Source organism: Platichthys flesus, chromosome 14 (assembly GCF_949316205.1).
Source record: "Platichthys flesus chromosome 14, fPlaFle2.1, whole genome shotgun sequence".
Taxonomy (NCBI): Eukaryota; Metazoa; Chordata; class Actinopteri; order Pleuronectiformes; family Pleuronectidae; genus Platichthys; species Platichthys flesus.
The window spans coordinates 19719455-19739271 of record NC_084958.1 but is presented as its reverse complement, the minus strand read 5'-3'; the positions used below and the strand labels follow the sequence as shown (position 1 = coordinate 19739271).

The window sequence follows — 19817 nt, the reverse complement described above, 5'->3', positions numbered from 1 at the left end:
TTTGGTGTTTCCAAAGTGGAAAGTGTGTAGTAACTAAGTTCTGCACCAAGTACAAGCCACAAAACATGGTCAGACATTACTTAGAGTGTGGGCGGAGACCTGTGAGCAGTGGTTTTATGGACTCCTCATGGGTGACTTGTTAGAAGACAACCACTTATCCCATTAGACATCCAGCAACACCAGGATTGTTTACTTTCAGGACAATTACCACTCTTCTTTCAGCTCATGTTTGGTCTCCACACACTCCAGAGACCAAAAAAATCTGACTTTGTAGCTCGAATTCCTGAATTTTAACCAACTGCTCATGGAGCTGAGGGGTAATGCAGATTTGAGTGATACAGCTCTGTGGGTTTGTCACCGCGGCCCCCTTTAAATACTCATTTGAGCTCTAAAAAGAGCAAATTGAAACTGACTCGTTTGAATATCAGATTCTCCTCCCTCTCCACTCGCGGCGCAAGGTCACGGCTCTATCATTTTTCCAATTTTAAAGCCCCCGTTTTCAGTAGGATAAAGATTTTCCGGTGCACGTCGCCATTAACACAGCTCGCAATTCTGCAGTGCATAATGCTTCCAGTGAGTCATCGGGATGCCTCTGCGATTTCCAGGGAACGGAAACATTGTCGTTTCATGACGCGTGGAAACGGCCCACGCGGCGCTCGTAAAGCCTCTACAGCTGCTCTCCGAATGGGACCTGCGCTGCTGGCTGCCGTTGGTGTATATGAGGATAACTAGGTCGGTAATGACCCATCAGATGGGCCCCTAGGTGAACTGAAACAGTCAGTCCCTAATTAGAATTCAGCCGACTTCAATGGCAGATTAGAACCATTAGCATGTTTGGCTAATTGGTATGAGACTAATCTTGTAATTAAGAGCATTTGCAGCTGATTAAATGGTAATCATCTGAGACACATCAGTGAAACATGGAGACATTCAGAATTGCCAGGCTGTGGTTCCAAATTTAGCTTGGCCCTGTTTCATGACAAGTGGATTTTACAGTTTAATCTACGAGGTTTCCTTTGTTAGCAAGTGTTGCTCTTAATAACTCACATTTCTCTCCAGCGTTTTTGACAGCAGCTAAAAACATTTGAAGTCGTCTTTCATCACATGTTCGTCAAAAGAGTCAGAGAAACATGCTGAGCAGTCAGACACACTCTCCCAACATGGACACGCATACTGTAAACACAAATTGAGTTCCAAAATTGCCAGACCCCCCATCCGGCACAGACCAGCGTCTCCTTATTTTGCCATTTATTAGGAAGAGTAGGAAAATATTGGATGGGGGGGGGGGGGGGGAATAAACTATTTTGCCCAATTTTCCATCCTGCCCCTGGGCTTCAAATTCAATTTTCCGCCAAAAGTTTGCAGTGAGATAGAAAAGAAAATAAACATGCGATTTCTGTCCAGAGGTGGATAAGTAACTCACTCGAAAGAGAATGGTGTAGAGGGGCGTGGGGGAGGGGGGGGGAGACTGATTGGAGCTCCCACCCCAGCGTGAGCAGCCTCCTGGCTACGACCAAATGTGAAAGCCTTATCGGAGAATGGCCATCCTGTCCGAGAATACTCCATAAACGCTGATAAACTTCCTCTCTTACACACACACACACACACACACACACATACACACACACACGCACACACACAGCTGAATATTTGCAATGTCAGGTATCCCGGGGATATGTTCATGAACGTCTGGGCTCTGAATGGATGCTCACACACGCTGCATAAATGCCAAATTAAATCTTCACAATGAACTGAATCTGACTTTTTTTTTTACATTTATATTTCAGAAATGATAAAAAGTAAGCTGCAGTTTCTGTGTTATACTGTGAGTGCACACACAACTTTAATGAAGGACGCTCATTATCCGCACACTCTTGGTTGTTGCTAGAAATCCCAAACTTAAAGCGCCCGAGGCAATCTGAGGGAGCCTGTGCGCACACACACCAATAAAAGTAAATAAAATTCCACTCGCAGATAAATCCTCTGTAGCCTCAGACGCTGCACAAGACAATATAAAAGGACTCTGAATGGATTCCTCTTAATAATGTAAGCATCGTCACGGAACACAAGTTTATAAAAACGGGCTTTACAAGGCTGAGAATCACATTATACTAAAAGATACCAAGACAAATCCCCCTCTGCAGAAATCCTGCATGATAAAAAAAGTTGAGGATAAAAAGAGACATAAGGAAAAGGCAAGATAGGGGGATTGTGTTTTTCCACTTCTCCTGAGTCGAGAGTGGAGAGTGTGTGCGGCGGCCGACATTGATTTCTGACGTTATTCCACATCAACAGGAAATAAAAACCTTGAACCGTGCAGGCTGTCCCACCTTTCACGTCTCCTTCTCCATCGTTCCTCACTTATTGATCCGGTGTCTGCTCGTTAATTAAGACATGACCGCTGTCGGCCGTCTGCCCGGTCACAGCCGCACATCTGGAAGGTGCAGCAGGGCCTGGGAATGAGAGGCAGCTAATCCATAAGTGCTAATGTGCTATTTCTCTCATCTCCTATGTCAGCCTCAATTTTTTTTCTTTCACCTTTCACCATTTCTTTCTTAACCCACAGTTTCTTCCATTTCCACTTTCACTTCAACCCTTTTACCCAGTATTCATTCATACTGTCAAAGTAACAGAAAGAATAAAAACTGTTCAACATGGCTGTGTCCTTTCATTTCAATTCAGAGACAAAACTCAAGAACCAAAAAATTGAATGTGCATCTTACTGAATCAGGTGTCGGAGTCAGACCCCCTCCCAGTATAAATGCCCCCCTTTAAGACCCCTGGTCCTATAAATATCTGATGTCCACCACTGCTCACAAATAAACACAATCTACACACATTTAATATGTTTATATAAAGCAATTCTCAGACTAAATTCAGCATCTCCTGTTTTTATGCCTCACCCAAGTAGGTTGTAGTTTGTAGTTGCTCACGTTTCCCGTTTTTTGCAACATTAAGGTGTCACAGTGAAGTTGACCTCTGACCTCTGACCTTTTGGATATGAGTGTCATCACCTTATAATTTTGTCCTATAGATAGTGAAAAGTGAGATAGGGAGCCCCTCTATTAAGTTCCATTAGCATTTGAACTCTTGAGACAAGTTAAAAATGGTTTGGGGATGTTAGAGTGATCTTTGACCCCAAAAATAAAACCAATTCATCTTTGAGTAATAATCTTTTATGGCAAAAAAGAAATTCAAACCAAGGGGTTATTGAGAAAAACAGGACACACATACAGACAACCTGAAATATTTTTCCTCCAGTCACATCTGTTTCCAGTCTGGACGCATTCAAAGTGATGCACCAATTATAAAGGTTCATAAAGGTTCATCGCTAAGTTGGTGGTTTGATCCCGAGCCACTGGACCTCTAGTGAATCATTTCCCCTGTACTGTCGTGGGTGTGTGAGATTGTGTGTGTGCAGGTGAACGAGAGGCACACTGTAAATTGTGCTGGTGCAAAACCAAAATAGAAGTAAAGTGCAGTTGTCTAACGTAAATTTACCTGCGAGCAGAAACTGAATTTCATTTGAGTTCGGAGACGTGTTCAAGGACACGTTGACAGACATCAGACGATACATTAGCCTCACTAACCACTCGGGTTGGCCCGCTGCATGAACTCATTTGATGAGAGTCTTTTCTGTAAATGCACTATTTCATTTTCCACTGAGCTGCGGTAATGATTGATCGCGTCGTATAATAGGACCTGTGTGAGCGTCTTCTGTGACAGCCTCATTCATTAGATCACGTCCTTGCTCGCTTTGATCGACACCCTCCCTGTTGTCTGACAAGGATTTCCACACGGCTTTTTCTCCAGCTATTCAAAAAAAACATTTTCCCCAATTTGTCGGAAAACTTTGAATTACATGTATTGGCCACATTATCTGGAAAACTAAAATGGCACTTAGTGGAGCGAATGCCTACGCATAACGTTCCCTTGAAGTCAATCAAGCTACATGAAATCAGTTTCATCAAGATCCACGAATTACTCCCTTGGAAAATGGGTGAAAATGTAGAATATCATGTAAGGTTAAAGAAAGTATGGATTTGCACCAAATGTAGATTTTCTTCCACCAAGTACTGTGTGAATGTTTGTTTGGTATCTTGCTCAAAAGCTTTGTCAGCGGTGATTAGTCAACTTGCTAAAACTGGCACATGTACAGAAATGTCGATGTGTCTTATTCTTGTAAATACATGAAAATGAAATAGTGGATGTAAATGTAAAAACTAGTACGAGCAGTAAAGGTACAAAAAGGTTTAATATCGTGATGCACAAATGTACAAGTTGCACCCAATGTTAAGTTTTGACCCGAGTTGCATGAAGTCAACATCTGGTCCGATCAGCACTTGCAAAGACAGATGTTGAGGACTGAGAGGCTGGAATTCATTAATTTAACATATATGTATATCTAGGGGAGTCCCACTTGTGTGTATTCCCATAATAGTCCTGACTTTTTCATCATAAAATACCATTTGATTATGGTGCACTTCTTTACCAACTAAAAACTCTGCTTTTTAAACACATGAGGAGTTCAGCTTATCTAATATTAACATGACTGCAGGCCTATAGAAATTAAAGGAAGAGATGTTTTCGTTCCCCGCTGACTGTCGCTGCTGATAAATGTTGAACAAAAGCAAATTTCCAAAAACAAAAAACATATTTTATCCCCAAACCTTCCCTCTGAGGTAGCCGTTGCATGAGAATTATTCAAAAGGCAATTTGGATTCAAAAGGAATAATGGTTGTAGATAAAAGTATGAAACATTTGAGTGTTATTTTATGCTCCCCAGTGGTTCCCCCGGAGCCACAGACAAACTCTGTATCTCCCTCTCTCCCGGTGGGAATCCGGAGCTCATAAAAGTGCCGTATCACCCACTTCAACTGTATCTCACACTTAAGAAGGAGTCTAAATTTGAAGCGCCTTCTCATAACTGCGCCGCGCTCCGCTGAACCTCCGACAGAAGCTCTGAACCCCGAGGAGATCCACCGTAGGAGCTCTGCGGTGGTCGCGCATAAATATTCAAGGAAAAGTAATAATGATGTTACACCATATCATCTGCTGCGTTATATGCCAGCACGTTTCCATTTAAACTTATGACATTTGAATATCCTGAGGAGTCGGCTCTCCCCTCCCTCCGATTCTCTGGCTTTTAACTTTACGAGGACGGACAGAAAAAGTAGTGTTTAAATTAAGGATGTTGTAGTACGTGGTGGATTCTTAGTTCTTAAAAAACTGTTGAATGCAGCAGATTTAAAACAGTCTGAGACGAGCTGATGTAGAGCAGTGTAACATCTTTAAGTGGCATCAGGAGAAGCAACAGCAGACAGAAAGAGAGAGGGGGGGCCGACCTTGGGTTCTCTGGATGTTTGTTCCAGATCCTGAAGTTCTGGAGGGTTTCTTAGCAGAGCAGCATATCAGACACGTATTCAGGCCCTGAACCAGTCAGTGCTTTGTACGTCAATAACAGTTCTTTCAAATGGATCCTTTGCTTTATTGGTACAATCTACTTTTATTCTGCCGACGGCTAAACTGATCTCATCCTGAGAAAGCAGTTAATTAAAGTTTATGTCGGTTATTGACATGGACTTTATATAAAGATGGACGACTTGACAGCTCCTGTAAAGTGAAGCCAAATCATCTTGAATCCCCCCCCCCCCGCTGGCTGGCTGCTTTATAAACCTTACCTCCTCCATGTTAGTAGCTGGGACATGAACCGAACTAATAAGTAAAAGAACACGTCAAATAGGTTTTTTCTCAAATATGGACTCTGACATTTTAAGCAGCTCTTATAACGCCAATTTATTCAAGTGTTTTCGATGCTCTGAAAAAAATGCTTTGAAACGTCTTGATTGACAGCTGAGACTCATTTGCGAAAGGTCGAATGTCTGTAAAAGTTGGTAAAAAACATAAAAATGTGTTCAAGTTAAGTAATTTTCTCAAACACTGGTCTGTAATCTTTTTTTCCTCTTTGGAACACCGCAGGCTCATCCCTCACATAACCACACACACACACACACACACACACAAACCGCCTGGGTGTTATCCTGTCTCCGACACACACACACACACACACACACACACACACAACCCACATACAACCCACCCAGCCCGTGCCCTGTGAACCATGACAGCTGTAGCCGGATTGATTGACAGAGTTTGAAAGTCAAGTTCAAGAGCAGGTTCACACGGCCCCCAGTGTTACTCTGCTCCCAGCGTTCACTTTCTCTCCGGCGCTGCCAACGCCTGCTCACTTATCTTCCACCAGATGTCTGTCACATGCTGCGATCTTTTCTGCCAGTCATCTCCTCGTCTCCAGCGTTTAATTAGTGCTCATTAAGGCCCGGGCTTTCTTTGTAAATAATATATTGGTGCCAGGGAAAGTACATCAACATAAACTGTCTCTGGAGGGGCTGCAGCGGCCATGAATAGTGAATGCATCAACATGTCCTTTCGCCACACACCTATTGTAGGATGGAGCCTTACTGTGTGGAGCGGACAAGGTTGTTGTTGCATTCCAATGGTGTATAGGTGTGTGTGTGTGTGTGTGTGTGTGTGTGTGTGCGTGTGTGTCGGTCCTCAACTGATTAATACAGTAGCAAAGCGTGTCTCGTTCCTACTACATTAAAGTGTTACCACTTCTATTCAGAAAACATTTTTTTATTTGTACATTCACCCTTCATCCTTTAGAAGGCGAGTGCCTGCAGTAAGCACGTGCATGCTCCTGCGCACAAACACACACACACAGACACACACACACACACACACACACACACACATACAAACACACAGTGCAGAATGTGCAGCCGGCCTCTGATTTCCATATTAATATGTCTTCCCATTGCCGATTCCTTCACAGCTCCCTCCTTGTCTCAGAGGCTTACATCACATGAATGAGATGGCCCTCCACGATGTGGGGCTGAGGTGGGACTGGGGGAGGGGGAGGGGGGGGCATACATTACCATACTCTATGCCGACATCAATGCATAACCTCAATAATAGGCCCTGTCATTGAAACAAATCACAGGCTTTTCGGTGGCAGTGGTCCAAGCACCCCCGCAAATTCAAATTTCATTTCGCCTCGGCGGAAAATTGGAGCAGGGGGAATTAACTTGTGATCCGTTCCTAATATTTCTCCAACAATTTAGTGAGCTCTGGTGGGGCTGCTTTATATTTTCGATGGGGCGGACGCAAACAATTTGCCTGAGATGTATTACATTACACCCCGAAGAATGGCTGAGATTGGCCACAGCACAGAGCGACGAAGAAACAAGCCTAATCGGACCCTTCAATTTCATGGGGACACGGCCCGGTGTAATGAGGTGACTCTGTGACTCTCCTCCAGGAAAAGTTCAATGCCGTCTGAGACAGAGGAGTCACCGTTAAAGTCTTTATAGAAGCTGGGTTTTCTTTTCACCTGGTCGAACGGCCGATGCCGAAGAAGGAAAGCTTTTCTCCTTTTCCCTTTTCCCCCTGAAAACGTACCTCAGTTTGCCAAAGACAACCAGGATGCATTGCACTAGTTTAATGGAACTTGAGAGATACTGAGTTTAATTCACTGTTCTGAAGCTCAAACTTCTAATTAAGTCAGGTTGCATATTAAAGCAAACATCCGTTTTTACTTTCACAGAGCTGCAGTTGCATTAACTCTATTTTTAGTCAGCATTATGCAAGCTATATTATTAATTAGAAACATGAATAATTTAGTTTTTTTTCTCCTAAAGTAAATAAAGTTAAGCAAACTAGATCAGATCAGACTGAACGTTTCCCCGACCTCAAAGTTTCATAGAAGGCAAAGCAGGACCAGGCCCTTTTATCAGTATATGTGCACGTTAGTTAGTATATATGCATCCAGCAGCTGGATATCAGAAATACTAGATACTAAATACTTCATAAGTTCAACCCTCACCCACCGAATATGCTAATGATAATTAAAACAATTAAAACAAGCGAAAATTAATCACTGTGCAATGTGCAAAATACGACTGAGTCATAACTTAGAGTAAATGGAAGCTGAGGTTTAAATCTTAGATTCGAAGAAGTAAATTAGGTTTTTACTCGGTGGAAGACTGAAGTACAACCTGAATGGTTTGTGACATAGCAACATATAAAATGTACTTTGGCTTCAGTGCTTTATAAACCCAATGCTTTTACAAATCAGGCCAGTCTAAGAAGTGAATTGAGGAATTGACGTTTTTGTTTTTTGAGAGAGAACTGACGGCGTAATGAAACCATCACAGCAGCAAAACCTGTTAAAGAGAAAACTCACAAGATGTCCGTCCGTCCCATTGTGAACACAATATTTGAAAGGACATCTTCAGAGATTTTCTTCAAATTTGGTACAAATGTGCCCTTGGACTCACAAAACAAGAAACTAACAATAGCTCTAACAATAACAACAACAATAATCATAAGTTAGAGATGAAAAGATGAAAAATGTAAGGCAAAAAAAAACTATTGAGCCTTTTGAAGGGACTCAAAAGCTGATTCGATTTCAGTGGTTAGGTCAAAGGTCAAGTTAACCTCAAATGAGTCCGTCAATAAAAACTACGGAGACTTTTACTTCACTGGGTAATTGGTAGAGGAACTGGGGCTTTTTTTCTGTTTTTTTTTTCTAAATCCTGCCGAGTAAAACACCTTCTATTCTTCATATGTCAAAGCGATTGTTGGCCTGAAACCAGGGTCAGAGCCGGGGACTGCATCAGAACGTGTGGCTGCGTTTGTGGTCAATCATTTGTGTTTCACTCCTCCGTCTTTCCGTCACACCAGGAGAATGACTCACTTACTTTGAGCTGTAATATCGCTGCAATGGACCCATTCATTCTGCCAATAACAGCATGGAAGGCTGTAAAATGCATCATTAATTCCAAACACAAAAAAACTAAAGAAATCACACTGTCACACACAGTTGGCTGGGGGGGGGGGGGGGGGGGGGGGTGCAGCTGTCGCTCACATGCATAGCAGCCGTGCTTCCTCTCATGCAGGGGAATCAAACAAGCCCCCCCGCGCTGCACGGCTCTGGTTTCTTCAGGTAGCACATTGACATTCATCTAAAACTTTCAGCAAGGCCACACTTTCCCCTCAACAGCCTTGATCTCTCCATATCTGTCAGAACCATCACGGGTCCAAATACGTGAGCCCTCTCCAGCTGTCTTGTCAAGGAAAGTTTGGGGGAACCTCAGAATTCATTTATACAGCGAGGAGCCACATTACGGCCCCGAGCACAGCCGGCGTGAGGAGCAGGTGAGATAGGGGGCAGAGGGAGTCGGGCGTGTCTTATCGCTCAGAGCGCCAGGCATGGGTTAAATCTCTAATGGGGAAAAAAAAGACAGAAAGAAAGTCGGCTTTATGTTTTTTTTAAATACCGCACGGCCGCTCTTAAAAACTTTCAAGACGTGCAGTGGACATAAACATTCCCAGGTCTCAGGCAGCGGTCTTGGAGGAAGTTATATTCTCAGTTCAGAGAGCATTTTGTATAAGCTGCTATCTTTTTTATTTTCCCTTATCTTCAGAGCAGCAGAATAACACAGAGGCAGTAGCAACCAGCCGTTTGTCTGTATGTGGCCTGATCCCGGGGCTTCTTCAGCGTATAGACTCTGCTACCGGCCGATGGCAGGTTGCCTTGAGTTCAACCATTTACACGACAAAATGAAGACATGCATAGCAGCTGCAAAGGAACAGAAATGCAAGATATAGAGCAGATATTACCTTATTAACACTGGTGTCACGATTTTCATGTCAAAGACATTGAGATGTGGTTTTAAAACTGGTTAGTTATTTCAGCAGCATATCAGTTGTTTTCATGGACCTACTGCATTGAAATATAGTCAGTCAAAGGCTGTGGGAACAGTTATTTATAGCCAGGTTGTCAGAAGAGTGTTTTTATTTATGGGTAGCACAATTTTCGTGATTAGCGTTAAACAATTCTGACTGTATTTTGCAAACACGCCTCCTCCCTGCACTGAACTCCACGGATCCTGACAATCTCCCGCTGCGTCAAGCACGTGTGAAAGAAAAACTTTGGAGAAAGTCCAGATTCAATTGTCAGGAGATCCTCAACAGGTCCTGTTGGAAAAGGACTTATAACAACACGTCATTGTCACTTTAATGTAAACCTTCCATTTTGGGGCTTTAGGAAAAAAATGGCTAAACTGTCTCAAATGATCGCTAGATGTCACTTAACAGTAAAAGTATGATTCATGGTAAACTGCCTGGACTAATGACCTATAGAGCCGTTTTACACCTGAAGACATTGTCATAAACACAGGTGGGTAGTGAAGCATTTAATGTGACAGTGAGTCTGCTTACACAGGACGAGGACTCTAAATCTAGAGCAGCTAAATGGAATCCAGCCATCATTTCTTTTACTACTAACATTTCCCGTGAAAAGGATAAAGGCTTTATGGAATTTTAAAAGGTGTAATTTGGGTTTTCTGCGAGTTAAAACGATCATATATGTAAATCAAGCATGTTTGGTTCATGCCAACGCCATCGTGGAAAGGTCGAAGTCAAACAGGTGAAGCCATCTGTGGGTGGACTCGCAGGATACACATGAAAATCTGAAGGAAGATACTAGTTTGAAAATCAAATATCAATAATCCAACTATTTTCATGCATATTTTTTCAACAGCAGTTACATTTTCTACCTTTAATTCTGTCTTTCACATATTCAAATGATTCTATCGCTTGAGATCATTGTCATTTATATATTTCAGGAAAACTTTATTCATTGCCTCTGTGACGTGACTTTTATTTTTTTTCCCGGGAAGTCAGTGTTGAGTTTCGACTTGAAAATTAGCAAATGAAAGTTTCCCTCAGCCGTCACTTCAGCCTCCTCTCCTCTGAGCTCCTGATGTCACGAGTTCCGTGCACCTCTCTTGTCTCTCGGATCAGAGATGCGAGGAGCTGTCACGAGGAAGAAATGCTGTGTTAGACATAGTGAGCCTGTCAACGCGGTGCCAAGACGCCGGGAGAGGCAAAGGTTAGGCAGCAGCCGGCGGAGGAGATCCTGGGCCCCGCAGCTGTCTCTCTCCTCTGGAACATCAACTCACAGGAGATCCAGGAACCTCGCCGTCCTTCACTGTGGAGACTCAGACATTTTTTTGTTTGTAGCGTGCACGATCGCAGGCCACCATACGGTCTGAACCAGATCAGTCAAGATTAATATCTATATCCTATTAGAAGCCAGGAGCAGAATGAATGACAATATAATTTTTTTTATAGACCTCTTGATACAATATTAGTTTTTTCCTGTTTAATGTTGAAAGTTTGGTCCAAAAAAAATATGTTTTTAACCTGAAATTTGGTCTTATTTTCTCCAATTGTCTGTGAGATTCCTGCTTTCACAGTGAATTCATATGTGGAGCTCAAATTGACAAATGTAATTTGCTAAATTCTGCAGAAATGTTTCTACAGTTACAATACGATTCTATTTCTTCCATTTCTACAGACCTTGCTATGAAAACTCTTTTCATGGAAACTACTTCCCAGTAAAGAGACAATCCAACAGAAACTGGATTATTTAATTATTTAATGTTTCTTTTTTCTGCACAAAGATGTTGCTGTTGATTTGTTTCCAACAGTTTGAACATCACAACGTAAATTCCCTTTAACTCCAGACACAGATATTTTAAATCCTAAACAAAGACAAACTAAATTTCTTCCTGGTTAGATATAAATACTTCATTATTGTATGTTTGTAAAGGTTTTTACTGTAATTTGGGTTAACTGGGACTTTATGAAGAGTCTATTAGTAACTCCCAAATGCAAAAACACATATCCACCTATACTAACCCACCTATATTAATTGCCTCATCTCTTAGGAGCATTATTACCCCTGGTTTAAAGAAGGAACAGCAGCTCGATGCTCTATAGTGTCTCCTCAGGGACAGTCACTTGTTTGGATAATGGATAATAGCAATTGCTATTGGGCCGAGCTAAAAGGTCATTAAAACTTTATGAAATGTGTCTTTGTAATGGTGCCGGTTCAAAAGGCTGGACATCCAGGGGAGGGGGGGGCCTCATGTGGCCCAAAGCGGGGACCGAGAAACTCCCTGATTTCAATATGACAATGCCAGCGGCAAAAGCATCTCATCCCAGAGCTCCCCCGAGTCCGCGCTCTGTACTCTATCAGCGCGCCGCCCGCACCGGTCGGACCCGATGATCCAGATTTTGCTGGTTTTTAATTAAGTGGAAGGTCAAATCTCATCGCTCTCGACTTCAGGGAGCTGCCGCTGTCTGCATGGCAGAAGAGCTACAGCCAGTCATTAATTTTATGGAGCAGGGACTTTAATTGATTAAAAAGTTAAGGACTATGGGGAATGTGTGGTAAAAAGGCATTTGCATTTAGTTGCTGTGATCTGGGCTCATATTCACTTTCATCCTCCGCGGCTGCTGATAACCTGAGACAGCGAGAGGCTGATTTCATTTCATAGACAGACTTGAGTAGTTGTGTTCAACTTTAATAATGCTGTCGCTGGTTTTTTCTTAGTTTAATGTTCAGGTTTATGTGAACTTCTGTACGATCACTTCAGATTTAGTGAATTTTATCTTCTGTGTTCTTACTTCGTTCCTTAATGAGTAATTTTCCAAATTGGGGGAAACACATTCACACAAATCTGCATCAAGTCAATGAATGATTGCTAACACAACATATATTTCAAATTTTTTGCCATATAATTATGTCTTTTGTAGTTTGAACTCCCTTTAGAAACAGTTTAATAAACATTCTGCATGAGCCCAGATTGTATTTGGATGATTTATTATCACTAATTGTGTACTCAGTTAATATCAGGTTTTAATCCAATTAATATACATTACACTTTGAAGCCATACATATAGTTTGTGCTTGTATGCATTGAATAAATGAATGTTAATAACTAAATCCCAGGAAGCTATTAAAACTATGTCTTCAATTTCAAAACAAGTGCATGTGCATCTATTCTTATACATTCATTTATTCTCTCATTTTAACGTCAATAATTTATTATGAACATTTAATGACGAGTGAAGACATAGATGGGTTTAAAGTTATCTACAGAGCTGCGTTACCAGAAATCCAATTCCATCAGACCTCAGTCGCTGACTTTGTGCAGCTGCTCATGAGATAAACAGAAGACGGTAAAGTTTCCCTTTGTTTCCCCACTTCTATCCATCATTAATGTGAGATGCCACTGTAAGGCCAGGAAGTCAATTAGAATGGATGTATTTCTGACTGCCGCTGTCATTTCTCCGGCTCAGGTTCTCCGCTGACCGTTCGAAAAACGGGAGACATCTTCCCCTCGAAGCACTTTGTAAAAACAAACACACGGCACCATGTGAAACCATGAGCCGGCAACCCCTGGGAGGGGGTTCTGTGTCAGATCCTCTCCCCGGCTCCCTTCCTTACTGTTTCTGTACCCCCCCACCAACCGCCCGAGAAGCTGAGGTCACCGGTTGTAACCTCCTACCCTCCCGGGAGTCGGATTAAATACAGAGAATTATATTTGGAACAAAGTTGGAATATGAAACTGGAATATCTCATGTCACAACAAACCCTGCCTGTTCTGCCCTCGGCTCCCGCTCTTCACTGGAGGATAAACACGAGCCCCTCGGTGAAATCAGAAAGCCTGTGCTCCGCCAGCGTGCAATTTACCCTCTGCATCCAGGTTGTTAGCCCCACCGCGAGTGAGACTCGAGCTGCAGCCAATTTGTTCGTTTCCCTGCGGCTCAGAAATACAAGCACGTTTGTTCCATGTGGTCAAATGGGGTGGGGGGGTGGGGCGGGGGGTGGGGGGGGGGTCTGGTGGAGTGTTGACAGCCTTCAGGCCTCGTCTCCCCTCCTGTCAGGAGAATCTGTCAACTCTGCCACGGTTCTGTCTAATAAACCAGCTCCAGCGACCGGTAGAGGCTCGGACTTCCTGCCTGCAGGCTCCCTCGCAATATAACAATGTAACTTTGAAGAAAGTACAAAAAAAAAAAAGGTGAATTCTCAGGATATTCTGCTCTTCTTTTTTAAGGCCATCATCACTCCATCACACAACCTGTTTTCGAGTCAATTAGTGAGTCTCACTTGCCTTTCGTTTAGCTCTCCGTGTGGCAAAAGTGACCTTATTCACAATCGCTGTTCCCTCCGCGGGGGGGGCAGCGACAAATGAGGCCTTGTGCTGTGTTTTTTTTATAAAGCAGGTGTAATGAATCTTTGTGAAAGGCACGATCCAAGTGAGATAACCCACCTGGATCTCTATTTACCCCCCGTGAAAAACTGTGAAAGGCACAAACAAACATCAGGCAGACTTTTTTGCGTAATTCTCTCCAGAAGGCATCGATCCAATAGGTGCAGAAACAGTCCCATTCATGTCTTTGTTTCTCTTCTTGTGCCGTTATCTTTCTGTCTCAGATGCAAGTGCAACCTGCACGCCAACAGCTGTGTGTTCGACAAGGGGAAGCTGGGCTGCGAGTGCGAACACAACACCACGGGGCCAGACTGCAGCCGCTGCAAGAGGCACTACCACGGAAGAGCCTGGAGTGTGGGCTCCTACCTCCCCATCCCCAAAGGAACGGCAAATATATGTGAGTACACCAGTGTTTCTATTTCTACTGGGATGTCGTTGATACTGGTTCTAGCAGTCAGTGATATCTGATGGCGATGGCGATACTGTAAACATCATAACTTTGACTTATTTATTCGTTTTGCTCGTCTTTGACTTCTCTTCAACCCTTTGCCTCTGGGCAGCATCTCTCATAAATATATATCTCTGAGCCCTGCCTTTGGTTTGGTGAAGCTCCACTGTTAAATACGTGCTATAAGCAGAGCTGAAATATACAGCGTGTCATTTGGCTGCCGGGAGTTGAGGATTGTTTCCCTTCGGGCGGGAGATTTCACGGTTGCGTCAGAAGACTCACAACTGGCTCTCGGATTGACCTTTTGTTTAAGTGGTCGTGAGAAGCTGCACTCAGGCGAATGATGAGCGACAGAAACAGACGAGCAACCGTATCGATCCTCAGCCGTCACAAAAAATCTTTGGCTGAGTGTTCGGACTGAAACACAAATTTTCACAGTCAACATGACTGCAGATCGACTGAAAACTTCAATAATGATAACCAGTGCTGACTCCGTTCCCAGTGTTTTCTTTTAACAGCCGTACTTATTTGTTCCTCCCATTTCCTCAGGACATGTGTTTCAGTGAAAGCTTTGGGAAAAGGGTTTCATCAGGTTTTCCTTAGCAAAGTTTTTATTTGCTTGTTAGTCTTAATTCATAATAATTATGAGTGAAGGTTAGAAAAAACGCTAAAAAGTTATTTTTCAATCAGTCAAAAGGTTCACTAAAAATTATTTGTATTTGAAATTAAGCCCCATTTCAACCCAAGAAGGCTCCCTGGGCTTCTACTTCCAACACCACGTTGCATTACCACCATCCACTGGTTTTTTTTTTCTTCTTCTCTCAAGCTCTTTGGGCTAAAAGCTGCACTTTTGGTCAAAACTCAAATATCTCTATGTTTTTTGCAGCTTTCACATCTTTAGTTTTCTGTCAGTGGTCAGCCACTTTGAGTTTCATTCATCCAAAGTTAAATATTTGTGAAAATCACTCTGTCCAAAAATAAAATCTGGCCTTCCTGCCTCAACTGTGTGTTCTCATGGTGAGTGCGAGGCAGAAGGTGCTCTTTTACATTATCCCCATTATAATCTTGGACAGGAGTTGAGTCACATTCATCAAATCCCAGGCCTGAGGCGGGGGGCTCATTGCCTCAATAAATCTAATGCAGCCACTCAGGGATGGGGCGGTGGACAGCCAGGCGGGGCCAGATGGTGGAAGATCTAGGCCCCTCGTCCTCTCCTCACACTGAGTCAGTCTTCCAGTCTGAGACTCTCCCTGACGTGGGTCATCTGGGATTGACAGCAGGTTTCTCAGATGCTCTGTTTGATCGTCCGACTTCTTAGATGTGGTGCTTCCATTGGATTTGTTCAGGAACATGATATTGCCATCGATCTCCTAGTTTTGTGTAAGTTCGTGCCTTTGTTGCTTTTGAGGATTATGCAGTGATTGGTGTGAGCGTGTGTGAGTCTGTGGTTGTGTGTGCATGCATGCGTGTGCCTCTTTGCACATGCAACACCTTTGATTGTGTGTGGGAGTTTGCTTGCGGGAACGTTTGTGAACTCTAAGGAGTTATTGCCGGATTTACCGCTGCGCCTCCTCTGTGTTATGAGTCGGGTTTGAGCGCGGTGCTCCACGTCAGATTGACAGGCCGTTATTAAAAAATCCAACACTTGGCCGCATCTGCGCTGAACTGATGAAACCGAGGTCTAGCCATATCAAAAGCAATATTAGCACTTGTTTGGCGGCGGCATAAAATGCAATAATGTTGCACATGGAAGTGACGTAGCAATATTGGTCCCCCAGGTGTTGGATGATCACACTTTTGTCTTGAATTATTCCTATTCCTCTCATAAGTAAAGCCACGGCCCTGCAACAGGCCTTTGTCCATTATGTGAGGCTCATATTTCCTATGAGGATATTAAACATACAGGCCTCGTATCAAGACAAATATGCTGAACGTGCGAAATCTAATTATGGTTTAATAGCTTTCATCTGTCTTCAAGTCTTCCTCTTTAATCACGGAAGTCGTTTATCTCACAGGTAGAAACAGGACGAGGTCTATCACGTATTCAAATCCCCCCCCACATTTAGATACATGAACATACGTGACCCATCATCTCGTAAATTAGAGCCCAAATTGGAGTCCACTGCTCGACTGGGCCGCAGCTGTCGACAGCAGAGTGTGAGTGAGAGTGATTCAAATCCCTGGAAGAAGAAGGTCCGCAGTGAAAATCCTTAAGTTGCCTGGAGAGCGGAAGAGGAATCACTCGGGGAATTATGTTGACAGGCCACTTTACAGGGAGCGTCAACTCATCTCGTGTTGCAAAGCAGGTTCACAGGTTGAAGGGGGTCAGGGCCGAGAGTTTGATCAGTTTGTAGAATGTGTTTTGGCTTCGGAGGGCAGTTGTGTTTGCCCTCTATTCCTCACACGGAAAACAACTTCTGCTCAGACACTGCAGCTCGCTTGCTTTCTTGCAAATTGGAGCTTAAAGTCAGCTTCCCCCTGCCTCTGCAGTGTTGTGCTCTTTCCAGCGGTGCTGGCTGCGACCGCCTCAAACTGGTAATGAAGTGATGGATGGAGTGCAAACAGAATGAAAGCCCCATCCTCGGAAAAACGTAATCACAGAAGGACAACGCGATGAAGCTGGTGAAAAGGATCAGAAATTACACTAATTGTTGGTTTGGATTTTGTGTGCTGATGACATTAACATCACACAAAGTGGTGCATCCAGACACTGATAACACACACGGTTCAGACAAAGCCTCATCAGGGTAGAAGACGGGTCGGCTCCAGGCCAAAGACAGGACCCTGTTCAGAGCGTTAAATAAAATATATAAAGACGATGGAGACAAATTACCGTTATCTATGTGTTGAGGGTGGAGACATAAAACTAAATAACATGTTTATTACAAACAAAAATGAGACTGTTATGTTTCCAGTTAGATTTTTTTGATTTCATCAGCCGCAGACCTGTTATTATCATCAGAGGAAGGCGGGTGTTGGATCACGAACTGGGCAGCTTGTCTGGAACAACATGGCTGCTGCTAATCAGGGGACACACTAGAGACCAAATCGGATAAACTACACAAACTATGTTTTTTTTTTTTTTTTGCAGTTTCATGACCAAAGTTTCCAAAGTGGACTGAAGTAAGTTCACACTGTGTGTCTCTTTGCTCTTTCTGCAGGTATTCCCAGCAATCATGGACCAGTGCGTAAGTTCTTCAGGCTTTTTAAACTTGCATGCCGACTAATCCCTCCCAGTGACTAACTCTCGTTTGATGTTTGTGTGACAGATCATGCTCTGCATTACAGTTGTCATTCATTAGGGTTGGGTACCATTAAAATATAAACCCATATAGGAACCTGGAATACGGTACTGGGATCCATGGTTCCTTTAATGTGCCTTTTAAAGTTGTATATCCCGATGACAATGTGCACGTATTCATGTATTATTGGTTTAATTCAAGTATTCTGGTCGTACCAGTGGCTCTTTACTGGTTAATTCTAGTAAAAATGCAAAACTAGCTAAGCTAACATCACCAAAACACTGAATATATTTCTCACAAAAATTTAATCTGACTATTATTAATTACATGAAGATGTTGATGAAGTTATTGATTGGGACTTACTTAAAGGTTCAGTTTGTAGAGTTTAGTGACATCTAGTGGTGAAGTTGCATGTTGCAGCTGAATAGCCCCTCCCCCTCCTTCCAAACATGAAGGAGAACCTGTGTTAGCCTTCAGTTGTCATTAAAACTCAAAAGGCTCCTGATGTAAAATAGAAAACAAGTCGTAGAATTCAGATGAAACACACAAGTGAAAACATCACTAGGATTATTTGATATTTAATTCCATCCCACAGATCCCTTACATCTAAATCGGACTCACTGAACCTTTAATGTTTCATCGTCCATGAGCCGTTACACTGTGGCTGCACTCATGCTAACATGAGCTGCAGCTGCTGGGAACCATGCAGGCTAGAAAAAAAAGCATATAGAAGCTATAGAGGTGATGATCTTCGTCTTGGTCTCTCTTCTCTTTCCTCTCATGGACTGAAATCTGGCACCGTGTAATTTAATTTAATGTGAATCAGTACGTAACCTGGTCATTACTCGCTAAAGGTATCGAGCTCGGTACCCAACCCTATCATCCATCACTATGTTTTCCACTCGGGAAAAAAAGGTGAATCCAAATAAGCCATTAATATAGAGTTACATCTTAATCCTCAATTTATATGAATGGAAGTGAACCAGTGCATGATGGGACCGAATAAGAATCATTCCAGGAAGTTCCTCGAAAGAAGTAGAATGGTCTCAACGCACTGAATGACTTTCTGTTATTGTCATTATGAACCATATACTTCCGAACATTGCTTTAAGAACAGTTTTGCAAGCCATGTGGTACGGTCCGATATTTGGAAAATGTTGTTGTCCTGACTTTCTGGGGAGGAAGCAGGAGCCGAATTCCATTCATCTCTGTACAGGATAGAAAAAAGCAAGAGGACACGTAATGATAAAGGAGCTTTAAGAGAATTCTGTTACAACACACAAGCAGATTTGAATTTCCACAGTGTATAAACATCGATGGAAACGATGGAAGGAAACGTTCAAAGTGCAGCATGGTTTGCAAAATGGCGACAGACGGACGACAGAGAGACAGGCAGATTCCCCTTGTCCATATTTGTTGAGCACAGCCGGATATTTGCCCCAAAGCCAGAGAAAAGAAAAAACATCTTTTATGAATACGAGGTTCCCACCATGCATCCCTGCGCATGTTGATGCCTGGAGGTGACTCCTCACGCTGGATACCACAAGCAGCGACCACATGTTGCCATTTCTGACTTTGTCTTGTGGAAGATTCACTCATCACAGCTGCATGCACACGATTCTACATTCTCCCGTTTAGCACCGCAAACACGTGTCCGGACTGATTCGGAGGCAAATCGACCGCGATCCAAATCCTGATCATCTATTAATCTATGCATGCTGACCCCGTTCTTTAACTATATAACAGCATGTACTATATGACTCAGTGTAATCTATAACCTTTCCCATTTTTACACAGATCGAGCAAATGCCTCCTCTCTTGGTGTTGCAAATCGTAACCAAGGTAGGCTTATAGGCTTTGTAACTTCAGCATGATATAAACAACACAAAGGGAGCACTGATTGCCTATTAATTGGCAATTCTGGGAGGGGGGGGGGGCAAGGTAGAAGACTCAAATAGCCTTTATACAGTTGGTTGTTTC

The 19817-nt window shown here is 43.0% G+C and overlaps 1 protein-coding gene across 1 annotated transcript in view; it reads left to right on the top strand.

Annotated features, from left to right (window-relative positions):
- The window catches only part of LOC133968661 (netrin-G1-like), a 49574-nt gene that overhangs the window by 21815 nt on the left and 7942 nt on the right, over positions 1–19817 (top strand). Inside the window, exons 3-5 of the mRNA XM_062404824.1 lie at positions 14372–14544; positions 17757–17783; positions 19635–19679. Coding sequence (XP_062260808.1) covers positions 14372–14544; positions 17757–17783; positions 19635–19679 — 245 coding nt within the window. The remainder of the gene's footprint in view (positions 1–14371; positions 14545–17756; positions 17784–19634; positions 19680–19817) is intronic.